Source organism: Peromyscus maniculatus, chromosome 1 (assembly GCF_049852395.1).
Source record: "Peromyscus maniculatus bairdii isolate BWxNUB_F1_BW_parent chromosome 1, HU_Pman_BW_mat_3.1, whole genome shotgun sequence".
NCBI lineage: Eukaryota > Metazoa > Chordata > Mammalia > Rodentia > Cricetidae > Peromyscus > Peromyscus maniculatus.
Window position 1 is genome coordinate 193,341,271 of NC_134852.1, and position 17,145 is coordinate 193,358,415.

A 17,145-nucleotide genomic window follows, 5' to 3' on the forward strand; every position below is an offset into this window, starting at 1 on the left:
AATAACCCTACATCTCGCTTGGGACTCAGCATCTTGCAAAGCATTTCCAGGCCATCATTTTATTGGAGCTTCACAACTCAACAGATTTTCTTCTTTCTGTTCTACAAGGGGGAACTGGGGCTTCTGTAAGGACATGAGGCTGCCTAGCAGGGTGGTATGTCTTGAAGTCAGTCCTTCTGACAGTCGTCCCTTTACAGAGAACCTAGGAAAGGTATCTAAGAAGAGGCGGGGCCAGGTATGGTGGCTCACATTTGTGATCTGAGCTCCCTGAAGCTGAGGCACGAGAATGGCCCCGAATCTGAGTGAGTTACAGTCCAACCTGGGTTACAATATAATACCCTCTCTCAAAAACTAAAATAATAAAGCAAAAAGGAGGCACAAGAAAGATGGGGGTGGAGGGAAGGGTTGGGATTTTTATCTGTCACAGCCAGGAGACAGAAGAGGAAGGAAGGCAGGACACAGCCCCCCTTGAAGTGGGTATGGATGGCTGGACACCAAGCGGTACCACAATGAGAGAGCCATGAAGAAGGGGCTGCAGGGATATTCTATCTCTACTGAAGGCTGTCGGCATGCTCCTGGCACCCAGCCACAGTAGACCAGACCTAGGGAATACTCTTGTCTTCTTATTAAGGAGGGTATGCATCCTTTGGTGATCCTGATTGTCCATTCAGGGGAAACATGGAAGCGCTTTCTTGTGCTAGGTCTGCCTTTGTGATCTGGGTCTGGGTCCATCAAGGAGATTTGTTCCCTTACTGTCCTCCCACCCCCTCCCTTGAGGACAAGCATGGGGGATGGAAGCCAATGCCTCTGGAAGTGGAAGACCTGGGTTGCCTTTCTGGCCCACACCAAGGAGTGCCAGACAAGATTGTAGAGGGTCTGGGGTCTGGAGTCAGACAGGGTTTAGATCTTTAATCTGCTACTCATCTCCGAGTGGCCCTCAGCAGCCCTTCCCAGCTCGGATCAATACAGTCCAAACCTAACTGGAATGGTTATTACAGGAACAAAATAATACCAGGTAAAGAAAGCACCTTGCCTAGGCCCTGGGACAAAACACAGTGAGCTCTCTGTTAGCAAAGATGTCATGCATGGGTTGTTATTAATTAATTCAGGGTTTCACTAAATACATTTGACCTGATAAAATCACTAGGTCTTGAAGACAGGGTTCAGTAGGTAAAGTGTTTGCTGTGTAAGTGTGAGGACTGAGTTGAGATCCCCAGCACCCACATAAATGTCAAGTGCGCATGGCAGCCTGCTTGCAATTCCGACATCAGAAGGCAGAAGGATCCTTGGAGCAAGCTGACTAGCTAGGCTGGCCAAAATGAGAGACCCTGATTAAAGGATAAGGTAGAAATCGTCTAGAAAGACTCCTAATGTCAGCCTCAGGCCTCACATGCACATGCACTCATACACACACATACATGTACTCACATTCACGTGAACATGCTGTCACACACACACACACACACAAACACACTATACCCTTCAAAAAATCACTAACTCTCATTTCCCCAAATAGAAATCTCCTTGCAGAAGCCAAGTGGAGCCTGTTCCTCACAGGTTTGAAGCCCACAGGGCCCTACAGCCGTTCTGAATGAGCAGCTTCCCACCTGCCACAGCCTTGCTTGCTGCTAAGGCCTCATATAGATTTGGGGATCTTTTACTAGGGCAAGTTTTCTTCCCGTGAATGAACAGAGGGCCAAACTGCTAAGCCATACCCTTGAAGAAATTGGCTGCGAAGCCCGCTTTATTGATGGAACCATCGGATACAAACTTCACCCACAGTCGGTTGGCGCTGGATTTGACAGCCTCTGGCTTCTCATAGCCACAGAAGTGGCCAATCAGGGCGCTCTCCTCGGTGGGACCATCGCGGATTTCCAGGTAGTCGTAAGCACAGCTGTCATGCCTTTCAATCTAAAGCGAAAGACAGAGGCCACATGGATGCCACTGGCTGGCCTGGCTTCAAAACTCAGAATCAAAACCTAACCATCGCTCTCAAGTCTGAGGAGGCAGCTGTCCCTGTTGCAGAAGTTGGGGTGGCCAAGCTGGAGAAGGTCTAAGAGAAGCCAGGGAAATGGGCTTGAAATAGGCTTTTAGCTTCCAATTTTAACCCAGAGTGGAAACTTGTCTCTTTTAGATGTGAATGTGAGTGTGTGTGTGTGTGTGTGTGTGTGTGTGTGTGTGTGTGTGTGTGTGTAGGCCACAGGTAAACAACCCTTGTTCCTCAAAAGCCTCTTACTTTGTTGTTTCTCAGTAACCTGGAGCACACCAGTTAGGCAACCAGTTAGGGATCTGCCTGCATTGCCTTCCCAACCCTGGGCTGACAAGGGTACACCATGCTTGGCTTTTTAAAATGAGTGCTTGGGACCAAACTCGGGGCCTCATGCCTGCAAGACAAGAAAACACTTCACTGACTGAGCCATCCCCCCAGACCCATCCCCAGTCCTTTCTGGTATTTTTGTGTTTTGTTTGTTTGTTTGTTGTTTGTTTGTTTGCTGAGACAAAGTCTCACTACATAGTCCAGTCTGGCCCCAAACTCACTTTCCTCCTGCCTCAGCCTCCTGAGCATTGCAATTTCAGTATCTCTGTGGAGCTATAAGAACCAGTCTTTGTAGAGCGCATGGAGTACCCATCAGCTCCCACTCGTTCTTAGGAAAACATCCCAGCAGGGCTCACCTCAAAGGACTGGAATGTAAGTCCCACGTGGAACCCATCTGCCACTGTGATCCTCCACACACATTCCTTGGAAGGTCTGTAGTCGTCAGGGTAGTTGGGGGACTGGATCTGACCAGCGTCTTTGGTAATGTCTCCCCCACACATGGCTTTAGAAAGAACGTATGAAAAAGAGGGTTGGTCTGTGGCCACGTCTAACAAATGCAGGTGAGTGGCTACTTATTGCCACTAGGTGGCTCCAAGAGCCAGGGTTTTCATCTGGGTCTAACAAAGCCCACCTTTAAAGCCCGAGAGTTTCAACTCTAGATAGCCATATAGTACCCTCTGCACATCGGAACCATGGGGGAATCATTCCAATTGTGGGAGCCTTGCCACATCCTCAGAGTCTTACTCAGGTGGGCCTGGAGAAGGTGGTGCTGTAGAGAATTCATGTGCTTGCACACACACACACACACACACACACACACACACACACACACTTCTGAGCATGCAGACACACACGTGCAAGCGCAGATGTGTTCACAATTTCTTTTATGAAATAAAATTTTGGGTTCGCCAAATTTTCAATGATTCAAGGCGAGGGGGACTTTGACACGTTTTAGTTCCATTCCTTTGTGAGATGGGAGAGTTAAAACACACGGAAGCGGCCCTCGGGGTGATCTTACAGTCCTCATACATGAACAGGGACCTCCGGGTAGTACCAGGTTTTCTTTTCACCGATGAAGCAAGAGCCCTCACGGGTGGTCAGAGGCCACTGCCATCTCTACAGGACTCTACCCTGACACCATCCATACCCCACCTGGGCTGAGAAGAGAACTCAGTGGGCTTGTGACAGCGGTTGAGCCCAGCACACCTGGCCTTTGCCTGTCCAATGTGACAGAAGCAGTGTGCGGTACTCAGCCTGGACCCTGTGACAAGAGCTTGACCCTCTAGCAAGCTGCTTTGTACACCTGGGAAGGAACCGGGTTGCATTAGAAGGACAGACACTTGCCAGTGGCCATCTGCCTGGCCTCTCCATCAAGAACAAACCTTCATATACTGCAAAGAAGCCCTTGCCCAGGATGCTGCTGCTGCTACGAAATTCCACCCACAGCCGGCTGTCTGAGGAGACGAGGGGCTCAGGCACCTTATCGCCGCAAAACCTCCCTGGAAAGGAAAAGGACAGTCAGGACACTACGGCCATTGAGCTCACCTCACCACATCCTGAGGGAAAGACAGGGAGTAATCAATGACCCTTGAAATGACAGCTGATCCTGCAGTACCCTCGGGACTGAAGATGGGTCCAAGAGCGTGCCCATGAAGGACACGTGCAGTCCAAGTACAGGGCAGAGTGCAGGCACCTCTCCCTTCCACGTGGGTCCTTGGTGGGTCCTGTGGTGGCTCTCAGGGCAGGGGATGGTGCTGAGCTATTGCTGATGTGTCTTTCTGATGACACCCACACTCTTCCCTTTGGGGCACTGGGCATTCTGCTGCCCTTGCCTCAGAAGTGGGGCCTGAGACCAAGAAACCAAAGACCAGAGACCGAAGCCTCTTAGCATTGAATTGCTCAGAACCAGATGTGATACCAAAGGCATGGAGTTGAAGAAGAGTGGGTTTCCCAGCCTGCTGGCTCGGTGACACCCAGAGAGGAAGACTGGGATGAAGAACTTCTGAGGGACACTGTGGAGCCCCATAAGGACTGACTCCTTGTCCTGTTCCCTCAAGCTAAGACAATGGCTAAAACAGAATGAAAAGACCACAAGGAGATTTAAGGATCTGGGAGAAGAGAAAATGGTGTCTCTAGTCCCTGCACACAGCCCAGCAAAGCAACATGACCCAAGAGCCCTTGTTCTTTCTGGGTTCAGTAAGGAATTGTCTATGTGGCTTGTCCAGACCTTTGCTCATGACACAGTCATGCAAAATTCCCCATGTCAGCCCTGATGTGACTGACACAGCATCGTGACTACAGGCTCCTGAGAGAGAATGGAGGCCACTTTCCCATAGTTCACAGGCCTTGGGGAGCCATAGAGTGTTTCCCTAGCTTGGAGGAAGGTGTGGACTTGGATACCTCCTGAGCTGCCTCAACTTGAGGCAAAAGAACTACAGCTTAAGCCCAAAGTCTCACTACATAGCCCAGGCTGGCACTGAAGTCACTAAGTAGCCCAGGCTGGCCTCAAACTTGCTGGATCCTCCTGCCTCAGCTTCTCAAGTGCTGGAATTATAAACATGTGCCATTGTGATCAGCTCTCAATTTTTTTTTAAAGTGGGTGTTTTAACAATTAGCACCACATAAAGTCCTGGACAAGGCACTAGACACTATAATTATGCTTTATTCTTCTGAGAAATGTGGAAAGGCATAAGGCTGGGGAGGAAAGAGTAGCACAATTGGGCTTCTCCAGATGGTCAGCTCTGGTTACGTTCTTTGAGAAGAAACAGTGCAGAGGGATGCCGGGTGACTCTGCGTCCTCCTGGTTCTGGCTGCCGCCTCTAGCCATTTGGATTTGGTGGTGGTCATATTCAATGCAATAAAAGTTTTGCCAAAACTTTGGCAAGGAGAAACACATTAGAGGGGCTAGGGAAATGGCTCAGTTGGTCAAGTTCTTGCTGTGCAAGAATGAGGATTTGAATTTGAGTCCAGAAGCCACGTAAGAAAGTCAGGCATGGTGGTGTGTGCTTATAATTCTAATACTGGGAAGGAGGAGACTCCCTGGCTAGCCAGCCCAGAGGTAGGTGCTATCTGAAGAATGGCATCCAATCTAGTCCTACCTACATATGCATATGCTCCTGAACACATGTTCACCCACGCACATACAAGCACGCATGCGCGCGCGCACACGCGCACGCACACACACACACACACACACACACACACACACACACACACACAAAGAAATAACATACTAGAGGCCTGTAAGTTTGGGGTAATGACATCTGGTATGGCAAATTACTGTGATGAGTTTCTGGGAAACAACAGGAAATCATGAGAGAGCACTACTTTCCAACAGGAAGAACACTGAGCAGTCAGACCACGCCAGCCCTAAGCAGGACTCTTTTTAAAACCCCAGCTAGCTGGGTGGTGGTGGCACACACCTTTAATCCCAGCACTCGAGAGGCAGAGCCAGGCGGATCTCTGTGAGTTTGAGGCCAGCCTGGGCTACAGAGTGAGTTTCAGGATAGGCACCGAAAACTGCACAGAGAAACCCTATTTCAAAAAATCAATCAAACAAACAAACAAACAAACAAAAAACAAAAACCAACCAAACAAACAAACCAACCAAAACAACAGCAGCAACAACAAAAACTCAGCTGCCACAGTCACTGAGGACCAATTACAAATGGGAGCAGGGAGGCCTACTTCTCACTGCCTATGGACCTAGCTCAGTAAGAAGAGCCCTCTGCCACCCCTGCTGTGGAATGCCCCACCCCTGCCCAGCCCTCTGGCCCAGGCAGGTATATTGTTCCGCCTTGGAATCTTTGTGATTCTTAGCTGACATCTCTGCCTTTTCTAATGGAAAAGAAGCTCTAATGGAAGCCCCCTTGCATCATGGATATGATGTAAGACCCAGTCTGAAGCACCTGACATGGACTATATTATTTCATCCCCACTTGCGATGGTTTGAACATTAAATGTGACCCAAAAGCTCCTGGGTTGAAGGTTTGGGTCCGAGTGATCAGATGTAGGGCTTTGGGGAGGCTGCAGTGTCTTGAGGTCTCTGATCTTATCAATTCATCAATCCATTCATAGATTCATAGATTAAGGACTATTTAGAAGTGGGAGGTATGCTCTCAAGGAATATCTTCTCCTTGTCCCCATACCCCCACCTGTCACCATGAAATGAGCAATAGTTTTTTCTGCCAGGTGCTTCTGGCCTTGTCACCAAATTAAAAGCAATCGGGTCATGGATTGAAACTGTGAGCTCAATAAACCTTTTCTCTCTCAAGTTGATTTCCCTCAGGTATTTTGTCAGAGCAAGGGAAATCTAACACACTGCCCTCCCCTGAATTAGGTATTGTTATTATCCCCATTTCACAGCTGAGCAAAGTGAGGATAAGAGCATTTGCCTCAAAGCTGGAGGTGGAAGCAAAATTTGAAGTCTGGTAGTTTGAGATGCAGATTTTTATTGTCGCTGCCTTCTTCATCACCGTCACCATCAAAAGGAACTTGGGTGTAATTCTGAACATTGCACAATTTGGGATAAGACATCAAGTGTGTTCCCTGGGAATGGAAGGGCCATGGTCATGTCCCAGCTTGGAAGAGGACGGGCACAAATGAAGATCAAGGCCTCAGACCACAAAGCACATCTGTGTCGGTGCCAGCCTTGGCTGTTGGCCTCACACTATCATTTCTGTTCCTTTGGGAAACTGCCCTTGTCCAGGAAGCCTCAGTAGTGGGGGCCACGCGACTCTGAGGGGCCAGCCTGGCCTTTCTGAACTCCCCTCCCTGTTTCAAGGAAATGGGATAAGGGGCTTTTGTGTGTACTATGGTGACACTGAATGCCAAGGCAGTTCTGTAGACAAAAGTAGGGTGCTTGAAGTGATTCCTCTAATGGCAACAGGGGAGGAGAATCCATGTTGCAGGACAGTGTTTAAGATTACCAACTGGCTCCTCTATAGGCATCACCCCTGAAACACCCCCCCCCCCCGGTAAAGGTAAGTGGCCCCTGGAACAGAAAACCCATCTGTGATCTTTAACCAGCTGTAAAACATTCTCATCTACTTCATTTTCTTTTGAAAGCAGTAAATGAAAACCTGGGTCGCAAGCAGCCTCCCTCCAAAGAGGCTGGGCAGGCTGTCGAGAAACTGGCATGGAGAGGTGTCGATTCCTAGACTGAAATCTGGTTCCTGGGTTTAGAGGAGTTTAATAAGGATATCAAGAAGAGGAAATGCAGATGAGGACACTCCAATGGGCTCTGTGGGGCGTCATAAAGGGTCCATTCATAAAAAGTTATGCACGCATTATGCCTGGATTTTCACACACTGCCCTGGGAAAAAATTTGATGCAGAGCAAGATGTCTACTTTACAATCCGCCCTAATCCGCTCTCCCTCCTGCCAAAGGGGCATTGACCTGCCTCCTCCCAGCAGATTTCATGGCACTGACCCCTCCCAGGGACCAGCTTAGCCAACACAATGCACTTGTTCCAAACACAAAAATTCACTAACGACTGCATTTGGAAACATCAGAGCAGACCAAATAGTTGGCAAAGGAGGTGCCTGCAAATGAAGAATGATGGCTCCAGGCACCCGGCCATGCCTCAGCTGCAACACTGTGCATGTGAGAGAGCACACACACACACACACACACACACACACACACACACACACACACACACAGAGTGTGTGCAATTCAGGGAAAATATAATATGAGCCCTAACCCCATTCCTCCCAAGAAAAATCAACCCAACCCATCACCATCACCAATAAACTGACCAACTGCACAAGTCCTGTTCTGGTATGAAGAGTGTAGCAGAGACACCAGGATCCCCACTGAGAAAATGCCCACTTGCCATTCAAGCAAAGGGTACTCCTGGAAACTGGCCGGTGTCCACTCTCTGGAACGTGCCTTGGCCCTTTCTGGGGGACTTTGGCTCCTTCCTCTCATGGCTTTAGTCTAACCCATTCCTGGGGTTTTAAGGCTGCCAACCTCAGCAAGCAAAACTCCAGGAAGCCTGGTTAACTTTGACTCCCAGACAAACAACACATGGTGTGTTTCTTCTGACAGCTTGGGGGAGGGGGAGGACTGCAAATATTTAGCAGTCACCTGTCCCCAGACTGGGACATTGGCACTCTGGTCTAATTTCAGTCACTGGCTATCCCTGAGGCCTTAGGCACTCAGTGCGTGTTGGGAGCTGGGCTTTCCCCTGTAGTGTAGGATTCAGTGACTTGAAGGCATCTGTCAGGTTGAGGGGGTCTGTGGTTCCTTGTGCTCATGAAGCTCCTCCCACATAGCATTAGTAAAGCATTATTGTAGAAGATCCAAACAGTAGAGAAGTGTACAAAGCACAACATGAAGCTGCCCACCATCCCCGTGCTTCCTTTCTTAGAGGTAACCACCTCACCCCTAATGAACATCCTTTCTGTGTGTTTGGTACCAGACAGAGCACATCTGAGACCAGCAGGACCATTCTCTGACCCAGTCTGTGTGGGTTCTGGTTAAGTTGTTTACCAGAGACGTTGTCCAGGAAATGGTGATGATCAGACAAGTTTAGAAACCCCTGTTCCCAGGAATCCATCCTCACTGGGAGTTGGGAGGCTTGCGTAAGTACATAAGTGTGTGCAAGTGCACCTGCACATGTGTGTGGATGTGAATGCAGTTGCATATGTACCCAGGTGCATGTGGGGCCAGAGATCAACATCAGCTTTCTTCCTCACTCTCTCTCCATCTTATTTTTTGAGACAGGGTCTCTTGCTGAATCCGGACCTCACTGATTCAATTAACCTGGCTGAGTAGTGAGTTCCAAGGATCCACCTATTTCCATTACTGCCCCCTAGTACTGGAGTCACAGACACACATTACAGTGCCTGGCTTCTTATGTGGGTGCTAAGGATCCAAACTCAGGTCCTTAGGCTTATGCAAAGACCACTTTGCTTACTGAGTCTTCTCCCTGCCCTGTGCCATCTTGGCACACCTGACCAATGCTGCTTGTGACCCTTATCTCTGACTGTTACTTCCATATCTGTTTATTTTAGGCAGAAAACAGAACCCAGTGCAGGCAGACTCTACCCTGTCTTGGGCAGAATACTCCCTTGCCCGTGCCCACATTCCTATGCATACTTCCGGGGGAGGCACTTGGTCTGTGTGTCTGGACTATTAGCTACATGATGGATTTCTCCTAATGATGGCAGGCAGACTGGCTCTTCCCTGGTACTTTGGAGTTTCTGAGGACACAAATCCCCACCTGTTGGTACCCTTGGGAGTTTAAACAAATCCTTCCACTAGATACAGGTGTTTGTGTGCTATCCCCCGATAGCTGACGTTGAGGTTACTCATGCAGAAGGCTACAGGTTCCCTAGAGACTGTCCCTGTCTGGTGTGACTGTCTCATCCCGGTCCCCCAGGATCTCACACAACATCAGGGCCTTCTGTCTCATCACCATCCCCAGCCAGCCACCCTGGCAACAGCTCCTTGCAGCAAAGCCAAAGTGGCTTTTCCACTCAGTGAAGGAACGCTGGGGACCAAGTCATCACCAAAGCCTTAGTCTTGGCCAGGCCAGCAGGCCATCATACAGAGCACTCCAGCAGTGAGGATCCCCTACTGTCTTTCATCTGGCTCTTTGTTGGCCTATTTCTTTCCACAGCTCCATTATAGCTGGCTTCCTCGGGCCGATGAGTACCAGCGTCGGCTCCCAAGACCCAAGACCACTGATCCTCCAGGCAATATTAATCATCCCTGATCATCAAGAGAGATCTATTTTGTGAAAACTTTCAGGAAAAAAAACTATAAAGTGTCTTCTAGTGACCTTTCACTCAAAGGCCCAAACTGCCTTTGGTGGATGAATCCATACTCTTTCCTATTCCACAAAAATAATACCTGCCTATCAGAAAATCGTAAGCTAATAACAGAACAGAAACACTAAAAAATCCTCTACCATTCTGAAATAACCACTATGTGTTATTTACATCTCTAACTTTATTTGAGATTTATTTTGTAAGTTATAAAATGGTTTCTTGTAGTTGGATTCAGTCCACGCAATAGTTTAAATAATTTAGATTTGAACCATTAGGGACAGCAGAGTTGGACTCCTTGTTTTTTCATATTGATCCCATTCTGTTCATCTCTGCCTGTTACAGCAGCTGGTTTTGCAATCCCTGTTACACACATCTGCATGTACACATATATGTTTGAAATTATTCTATTTACTCCATTCTGTAGCATAATTTTTGCAGGTTACAGAGTGCCAGAAAAGTTCTCTGTGTTGATACACACTCACCTCTAACTTTATTTTTTAATGGATGGGAATTTTCGGTTGAAAAGATGTGTCACGATTTACTCAGCTAACCCCTACTGTTGAACATTTAAATTGCCTTTGATTCTCCCCGCTTCAGCGCACCTCCCTGGAGCTAGAGCTTTGCACACTTCCTTAATTAGTTCCCTAGGAGAAATTCCAAGAAGCGGAATTGCTGGGTCACCGGGTGCTGACAGTTTTTAAAAGCCTTTAACATGTGTGGCCAAATGGAGTGCTCAGTTTTACAACGACAAGAGCCCTTGAGAGCTTCTTGTGCTGGCTGCCACAATGGAACCTTCCAGATAGTAAGAGCATCCCAGGGAACAGCCCATCTCTTCTCTCTTAAGGCTGTCTGAAGTCTACTCACCCAACAGGGGGGCCTTTCTCCAGTAACCATCCCGAACCTCCACGTAATCGTACCAGCACAGACGGCTCTTAAACAAATCCATGGATGTGAAATTTAGGATGATCTGCAAAGAATTACCATAAAGTAGGATTGAACAACAAAGCCTGAGGAGTTCTGAAGGATGCATCTTACATACCAGTGTTCTCATGTTACCCCTTAGCATACAGAGCCTTCAGACCTCAGTAAGAGTGTCTTCTCAAAACACACACACAGGAAAGCTCCTGACATTAAATAATAAACCTTAGGCGGGATGGGGAGTAAACAGAAGGAGATGGGTCCTTTAGTTCTCTCTGGGGAGTCACTTGGGCTTTTGAAGTTGCTAGGTGGTTTACAGAAAGCAAGATGCATTAAAAGATGGGCCAGGGTGAGTTGAGACTCGGGATTTGGAAGGAGGTAAGGGGTCAATGAAGTTCAGAGATACGAAAAGATCTTGTAACATCATCAATCATTCAGAGGGTCTGGGGTTAACTCAAGTGCACGTGAGCACAGCTGTGATCAACATCCCCTCAGCCATGATCTCCCACTTTTGAAGAGTTGTCTCCAAAAGCCTTCCTGAAGTTAGTCCATCCATCCATCCATCCATCCATCCATCCATCCATCCATCCATCCATCCATCCATCATCCATCCCATTGTTTTTACTGGTTGACCACTTACTGTGTGTTACTGTGTTGCTCTTCTTCAATGTCTCTTCCTAATGGCTACCATTGGGATGATTCCCAGACTACCCACAACTACAGCTTGATGTTAGTCTTCCACACCTTCTATCTCGGGTTTCTCAAACTGCTCCCAACTCATGCTTAGGGAATCCCTAAAGAAATCCCTATGCCCCCATCTCGTAAGTCGGGCCCTATTTGTTTTCTAGATGCTTCAAGGCAAGCCTCTGTCCCTTCCTCAATGCTCTAGAAGTTCCAGAACCTGCCAGGCCCAAGTTAGTGCCCACTCCTAAGTCCCTGCTCAGATGGCACCACCTGACATTTGATCTGTAGGAGTCCCATTCTCTCTCCCTCTCAGAGGTATCTCTAGTCAGACACATTTGGACCCACATCTCAGCTCTGCCCTCACTGACTCCAGAATCTTGAGGAAGTAGTTGACTTCCTAGAGCTTTTTCCTCATCTGGAAAACAATATGCACACCAGCAGGCTGCAGAGGAGTCTGTGAGAGAAACTGTATACAGGGTGACTAATGCCATGTCTGGTATACAGCAAGTACTCCAAAAACACAGTTTTAAAAGTCAGACCACTCTGAGTATGCTCTTAGTATATCACAGCTGGCACCCCACTGCCCCTCACAGGCTTTCTTTCCATCCTGATCATCAATGAGAGTGCCGACCCCTCCCTAGAGCTAATACCCAGAGTCCAGTGGTCCTCTAGAAAATGAAAAGTGAGTACCAGAAAATAACATGGATGTGTCTACCAGATTCCTAGGGAGTGAGAAACCCAAGCTTAGAATATCTTAAGATTAGGGTGTCCCTGGGTTTCTCTCATGTCTGTATCACCTGGTGATAGGTGATGAGGTTCAGGAATGCTTATGAGCTGGTCCCACAGAACTACATAGTCTTTGCTCTTTTAAGATTACAGTGAGGAAATGTTAGTAAAACTTCCTTGGAAACACATTCATGGTCTGAGAGGGATAACTACTCAGGCTAATTATTTTAAGTATGTTAGTGAACCATAAAGACCATCGGGGAAGAAAAAGGTGATGAGCGAGAAGTAATATGGAATCAATCAACTTTACTAATTACCGGCAGCTCTAGGGAAGGCTGGGTGAGGCAGAAATGGGAATAATTGCAGGAATTTCAACCATGTATATTCTCTGTGCCCCCAGTGGGCACTGATAATTGAGACTTAGTGAAGCTTACATGGTTCAAACATATCACATAGGCCTGCTGTGCAGCAAGTCAACAATGTGGGGATTACCAGGCCTCCTCCTCTTCCTCCTCCTCCTCCTCCTCCTCCTCCTCCTCCTCCTCCTCCTCCTCCTCCTCTTCCTGCCTGTTAATACCTCTAGCAGGCGTGGTCATATCCACACAAAAGGTATAAGTCTCAGGTTCAAGATAACAACCACATCGTGTTTGTGTACGGTAGTGGTGCATGCCTGTAAGTGTGTGAGCACATATATCTGTGCACATGCATACAGAGGGTGGAGGAAGGTGTCCCTTGTCTTCCTCTGTCACCCTTATTCCCTTGGGACAGGATCGGTCACTGATCCAGAAGCTTGCCATTGGGCTGAGCTGGTTTGCTAGCAAGCTCTCGGGGGCTGCCTGTCTCTGTCCCCCAGCGCTCAGGTTACGGGCATGCACAGCCATGCCTCTCTTATTACTGGGGTGCTAGAGACTTGAACTCAGGTCCTCAGGCCTGCACAGCAAGCTGTCCTACCCACTGAGCAGCCTTCCAAGCCCTGGCATTGCCTTAATACTTCATTGTGAGAGTGCATGCACATGTGCAAATGTATATGTGTGTGAACTCTGTCTCCTTTGCGTGACATGAAGATGGTCCACTGTTCAGGTTTTTAGTCTTTCCATGGTGTGTATTCACTTCCCAACTCTCCATCAAATTTAGTCACCTTGAGTAAGTCCAATTTTCTGTTGTATGGTAAGTGGGGTATCAGCATCTAGCATGTGGGGTTGATGCAAGGATGTGATTAAGTGACCTACATGGCTTACCGAGGAAAGAATCCAGTCTGTAAAAAATTGCTTTCAGTGGACCCTAGCCATTGCTCTCTTGTTCTCACATTATACTTGAAGTTATACACTATGTAGACTGGCTATGGACACCTGGAAAACATCCAGCACATCCCACTATCTCCAGTTACCCAGGTTTCACTCTATCCTCAGACATCCACATATCCATCCCACAAACCCTCATTGTGCCGTGGCTGTGCCATACAAAGTGGGATGCTGGCACTGGTGTGGACAGTCTCTGTCCTCACTGTGCTTAAGGGCTATAAATGCAACAGTACCTCAGTAGTTATGATACTGAAGCATGTTGTGACAAGTGTGATTCTAGAGGGATATGGGAACACAGGGACATCCCCTCACCTAGACCCAAGGAAAGAGGGTTGATCTGCTCTGAGACAGCTTGAAGAATATCTAGATTTGTAGAACACACAGTAAAAAGATAAAGATTGGAGAGATGGCTCAGTGCTTAAGAGTGTGTCCTGCTCTGGCAGAGGACCCTGGTTCAGTTCCTACTACCCATGTTGGGTGGTTGATAATTGCCTCTAACTCCAGCTCTAGAGGATCTGAAATCAGGCAATCTGGATCAGCTCCAGCCCTCTTCTGGACTCCATGGACACCCATACACACATGTACACACACACAATCACACACTCAACACACATATACACATAAAACAAATCTTTTAAGAAAAGATAAACTTTAGAGTTCAAATCTGCATTTTACTATGTGATTGGGCAATTTCCCTTTAGATTCCTTGTCCACAAAATGGACATAAGATCCTGTAGTGGAGCAGAACATATCCATCTTGGACAAAGGAGAAGAGGCCCTGGCCCTGAGCTCAGCTCCAGAGGGCTATGGCATCTTCAGGACTAACGGAACTTGTGAATACACAGCTTGCTAAGCCTCTAACATCTTCTTCCAGGGACCCAGGGCCTTGGCGTTCCCTGAGCCCGCTTATTGGACATGCCATGGCTTCCTTCCTGGATCTGAGAACAGACACAGACCTGGACAGTCCATCCTACCAGAGGGCAGCCATAGAGCAGCTGCTTGAAAGGCTGGAGTGAATGATACTCAGGAACGTGGGTTGGGGCGTCAACACAGGTGGAGGTAGAGGCTGGAGAAGAGAAGCCAACTGTGTTGGCCACGTTGCCTGACACTCCAAGGTGTCAAGAAATTTTATATTGGACACTTGCCCTCTAGAGTCCTAGAACAGTGTGTTAGTCAAGGTGAAGGACAGATTGTGGTGTGGATCTTTAGTACATGCCAGGCCTCCGTTTGTGTGGGTTCAACTGGCTGAGAAGTCATGAAACAATGAATACAATGTGAGCAGTGGTGCTCCTGGCACTCGGTGGGTGCTCAGAACAGGTGCTACTACTACCAGTACAGATCCTCCTATCTCACCCGACCCAGAGCACCACCCTGTTCATGATGGGGGCCCAACCTACCTTTTAAAAATTGTGTTCACTGTTCATGTGTCTAGCCAGGTATGTGATCAACATGCAAAGGTCTGATCAGGAGAGTTAATGTTCTCACCTACCTTTTCCCCCGGGGTGACAGAGATCCTCCAGACACAGTGGGAATAGGAAGGGTAGCCATTTGGGAAACCAGGTGCCGAAAAGTTTCCTGTTGTGTCCTGTAGAGTCTCCCCACACGCTGTACAAGCAAAACAGCAACTCTGATACAGGCACACATGAGGCTTCTTCCCCCCAACCCCTGAGCTACCCCTGTCCAGGCCCTTGGAGTAACAGGCTTTCCCAAGACAAAGCCCTGGGAATGACGGATGAAGAGTAAACCGAGTAGATGGTTATTTTTCTGGCCAAGGCAAGCAAAAGTAGATCTTGGTGCCAAGGAGTAGCACCCAGGGCTTCTTCCAAAGGCTCTCAGTACTCAGTATGGCTTAATGTGGGTTCAGATCTCAATTCTCCATGAATTGGACCATGAGCTGGACCAACTCAGGGGGCCAGTGAGATCACCTATATCACATGGAATGGGTCCACTCGGGGCTTGGCACCCAAGAGTGTTCCAGAGATTGTACAACTGATTTATTGATTGATTGATGAGAGAGGCTGAGCCCAGTGCCTTGGGCCATGCTAGACAAGTGAGCTACACATCTCCCAGCCACACTGAAGCCTTCATAATTGCTAATAATAATATCCGTAGCAGGGAGAATACAGAAGTATAAGTCAGTAAGGCCAAAAGAAAACATGCTCTGAGACTCATTTATGCCCCCTTTAAATTCTTTTCTTTTTGCCATTTATCTCCGAGAGAACTAGCAAACAAACAAGGAAGCAGAGAGAAGCACAGGGGTAGAGGCAGTTATAGAAGGATGGTCTACAGAGAGCTCTTGGGTCTATTTGTCTTTGAAGGTTGCCCAGTAGTGAATGTGTCTAGAACATAGAACCTGCATGAGAAGAAAATCACTTCCTGTAATTTGTCCTTAAAAGAAATGAAAAGAGAGGGAGTCCTATAGATTGGGAGCAAACAACATTTGTATTTCCTGAAACCTGGGGATTGCCACCCCCCAAATACAAAGGCAGTAGCTTGCTGGGTGACCCCTACCATGGGGCTACCCATGAAGTGCAAGGAATGAGCAGCATCCTTAAGCATTTTCTCCCACTCTTGATCCCACCTCTGCTTGGCCACTGCCCTGGCTTGCAGTGACCCCTTGGAGCATCCTCTACTGCTCCTGGAGCGACAGGAAAGGGCATGTGGAGGGCTGCCCATCATCTGCCTCAGGAAATCCCAGCTATCAGGGCCTCCGTGTCACGTTACAGAACAACTGCCGAGCATAGTGAGGCTCACTCCCAGCAGCCAACACCCCCGAGGGTTCCATGGAAATTATTTTGGAATAATCATCTGCATTCTGCAAGAATAGATACATTACTGTGCTCCAGGATATTTACCAGCTGCCGGGAGCCTTTTGGGAAATAAGAAGCATATACAGTGTAACTAAATAAATACTATGGCATTTCCCAGGGAATGATACAAGGTTTCCCTTTACATTCAGAGGGTTATATGATACGTGTGTCCTGGATTTCAGCCCTACCATGCCCCTAGATGACTGAGAGCTGGATGAATACATTTCCTCATTCCATAAGGATGCAGCCTACACAGCATTTTTCTGGTTCATGGTCCTGCATTGCAGGGCAATGTCACAGTCCAGATTTTCTCCAGTGGCCCCAGTTTCAAATATTCCACCACAAATCAAAACACATCTGGTTTGAAGGATGTGGCAAAGGCTACTGGAGCTGTTGATGATGGAACTTCCTTCTGTCCTCCCTGAGCTCCTAAAGTTCATTCTGCCCCCTCAGGGGCACAAACTTGGCTGTTACAATCAATGTTTTGTATGGATTTAGAAGTGCCTTAGGGCACTGACCCCAGGATGACATGGAATGAAAAGATGCCAAAGCTGGTCAGTTTTAACTGTCCACTTGATACAAAACAGAACACCTGGGAAGAGCATCCTCA

The 17,145-nt window shown here is 47.9% G+C and overlaps 1 protein-coding gene across 1 annotated transcript in view; it reads right to left on the reverse strand.

The window, feature by feature from the left end:
* Positions 1-17,145, reverse strand: part of Tll2 (tolloid like 2) — a 114,466-nt gene that overhangs the window by 19,170 nt on the left and 78,151 nt on the right. Inside the window, exons 9-13 of the mRNA XM_006992415.4 lie at positions 15,215-15,330; positions 10,961-11,063; positions 3,700-3,816; positions 2,674-2,819; positions 1,716-1,911 (exon numbers count right to left, since the gene is read on the reverse strand). Of these exons, the coding sequence (XP_006992477.2) occupies positions 1,716-1,911; positions 2,674-2,819; positions 3,700-3,816; positions 10,961-11,063; positions 15,215-15,330 (678 nt within the window). The remainder of the gene's footprint in view (positions 1-1,715; positions 1,912-2,673; positions 2,820-3,699; positions 3,817-10,960; positions 11,064-15,214; positions 15,331-17,145) is intronic.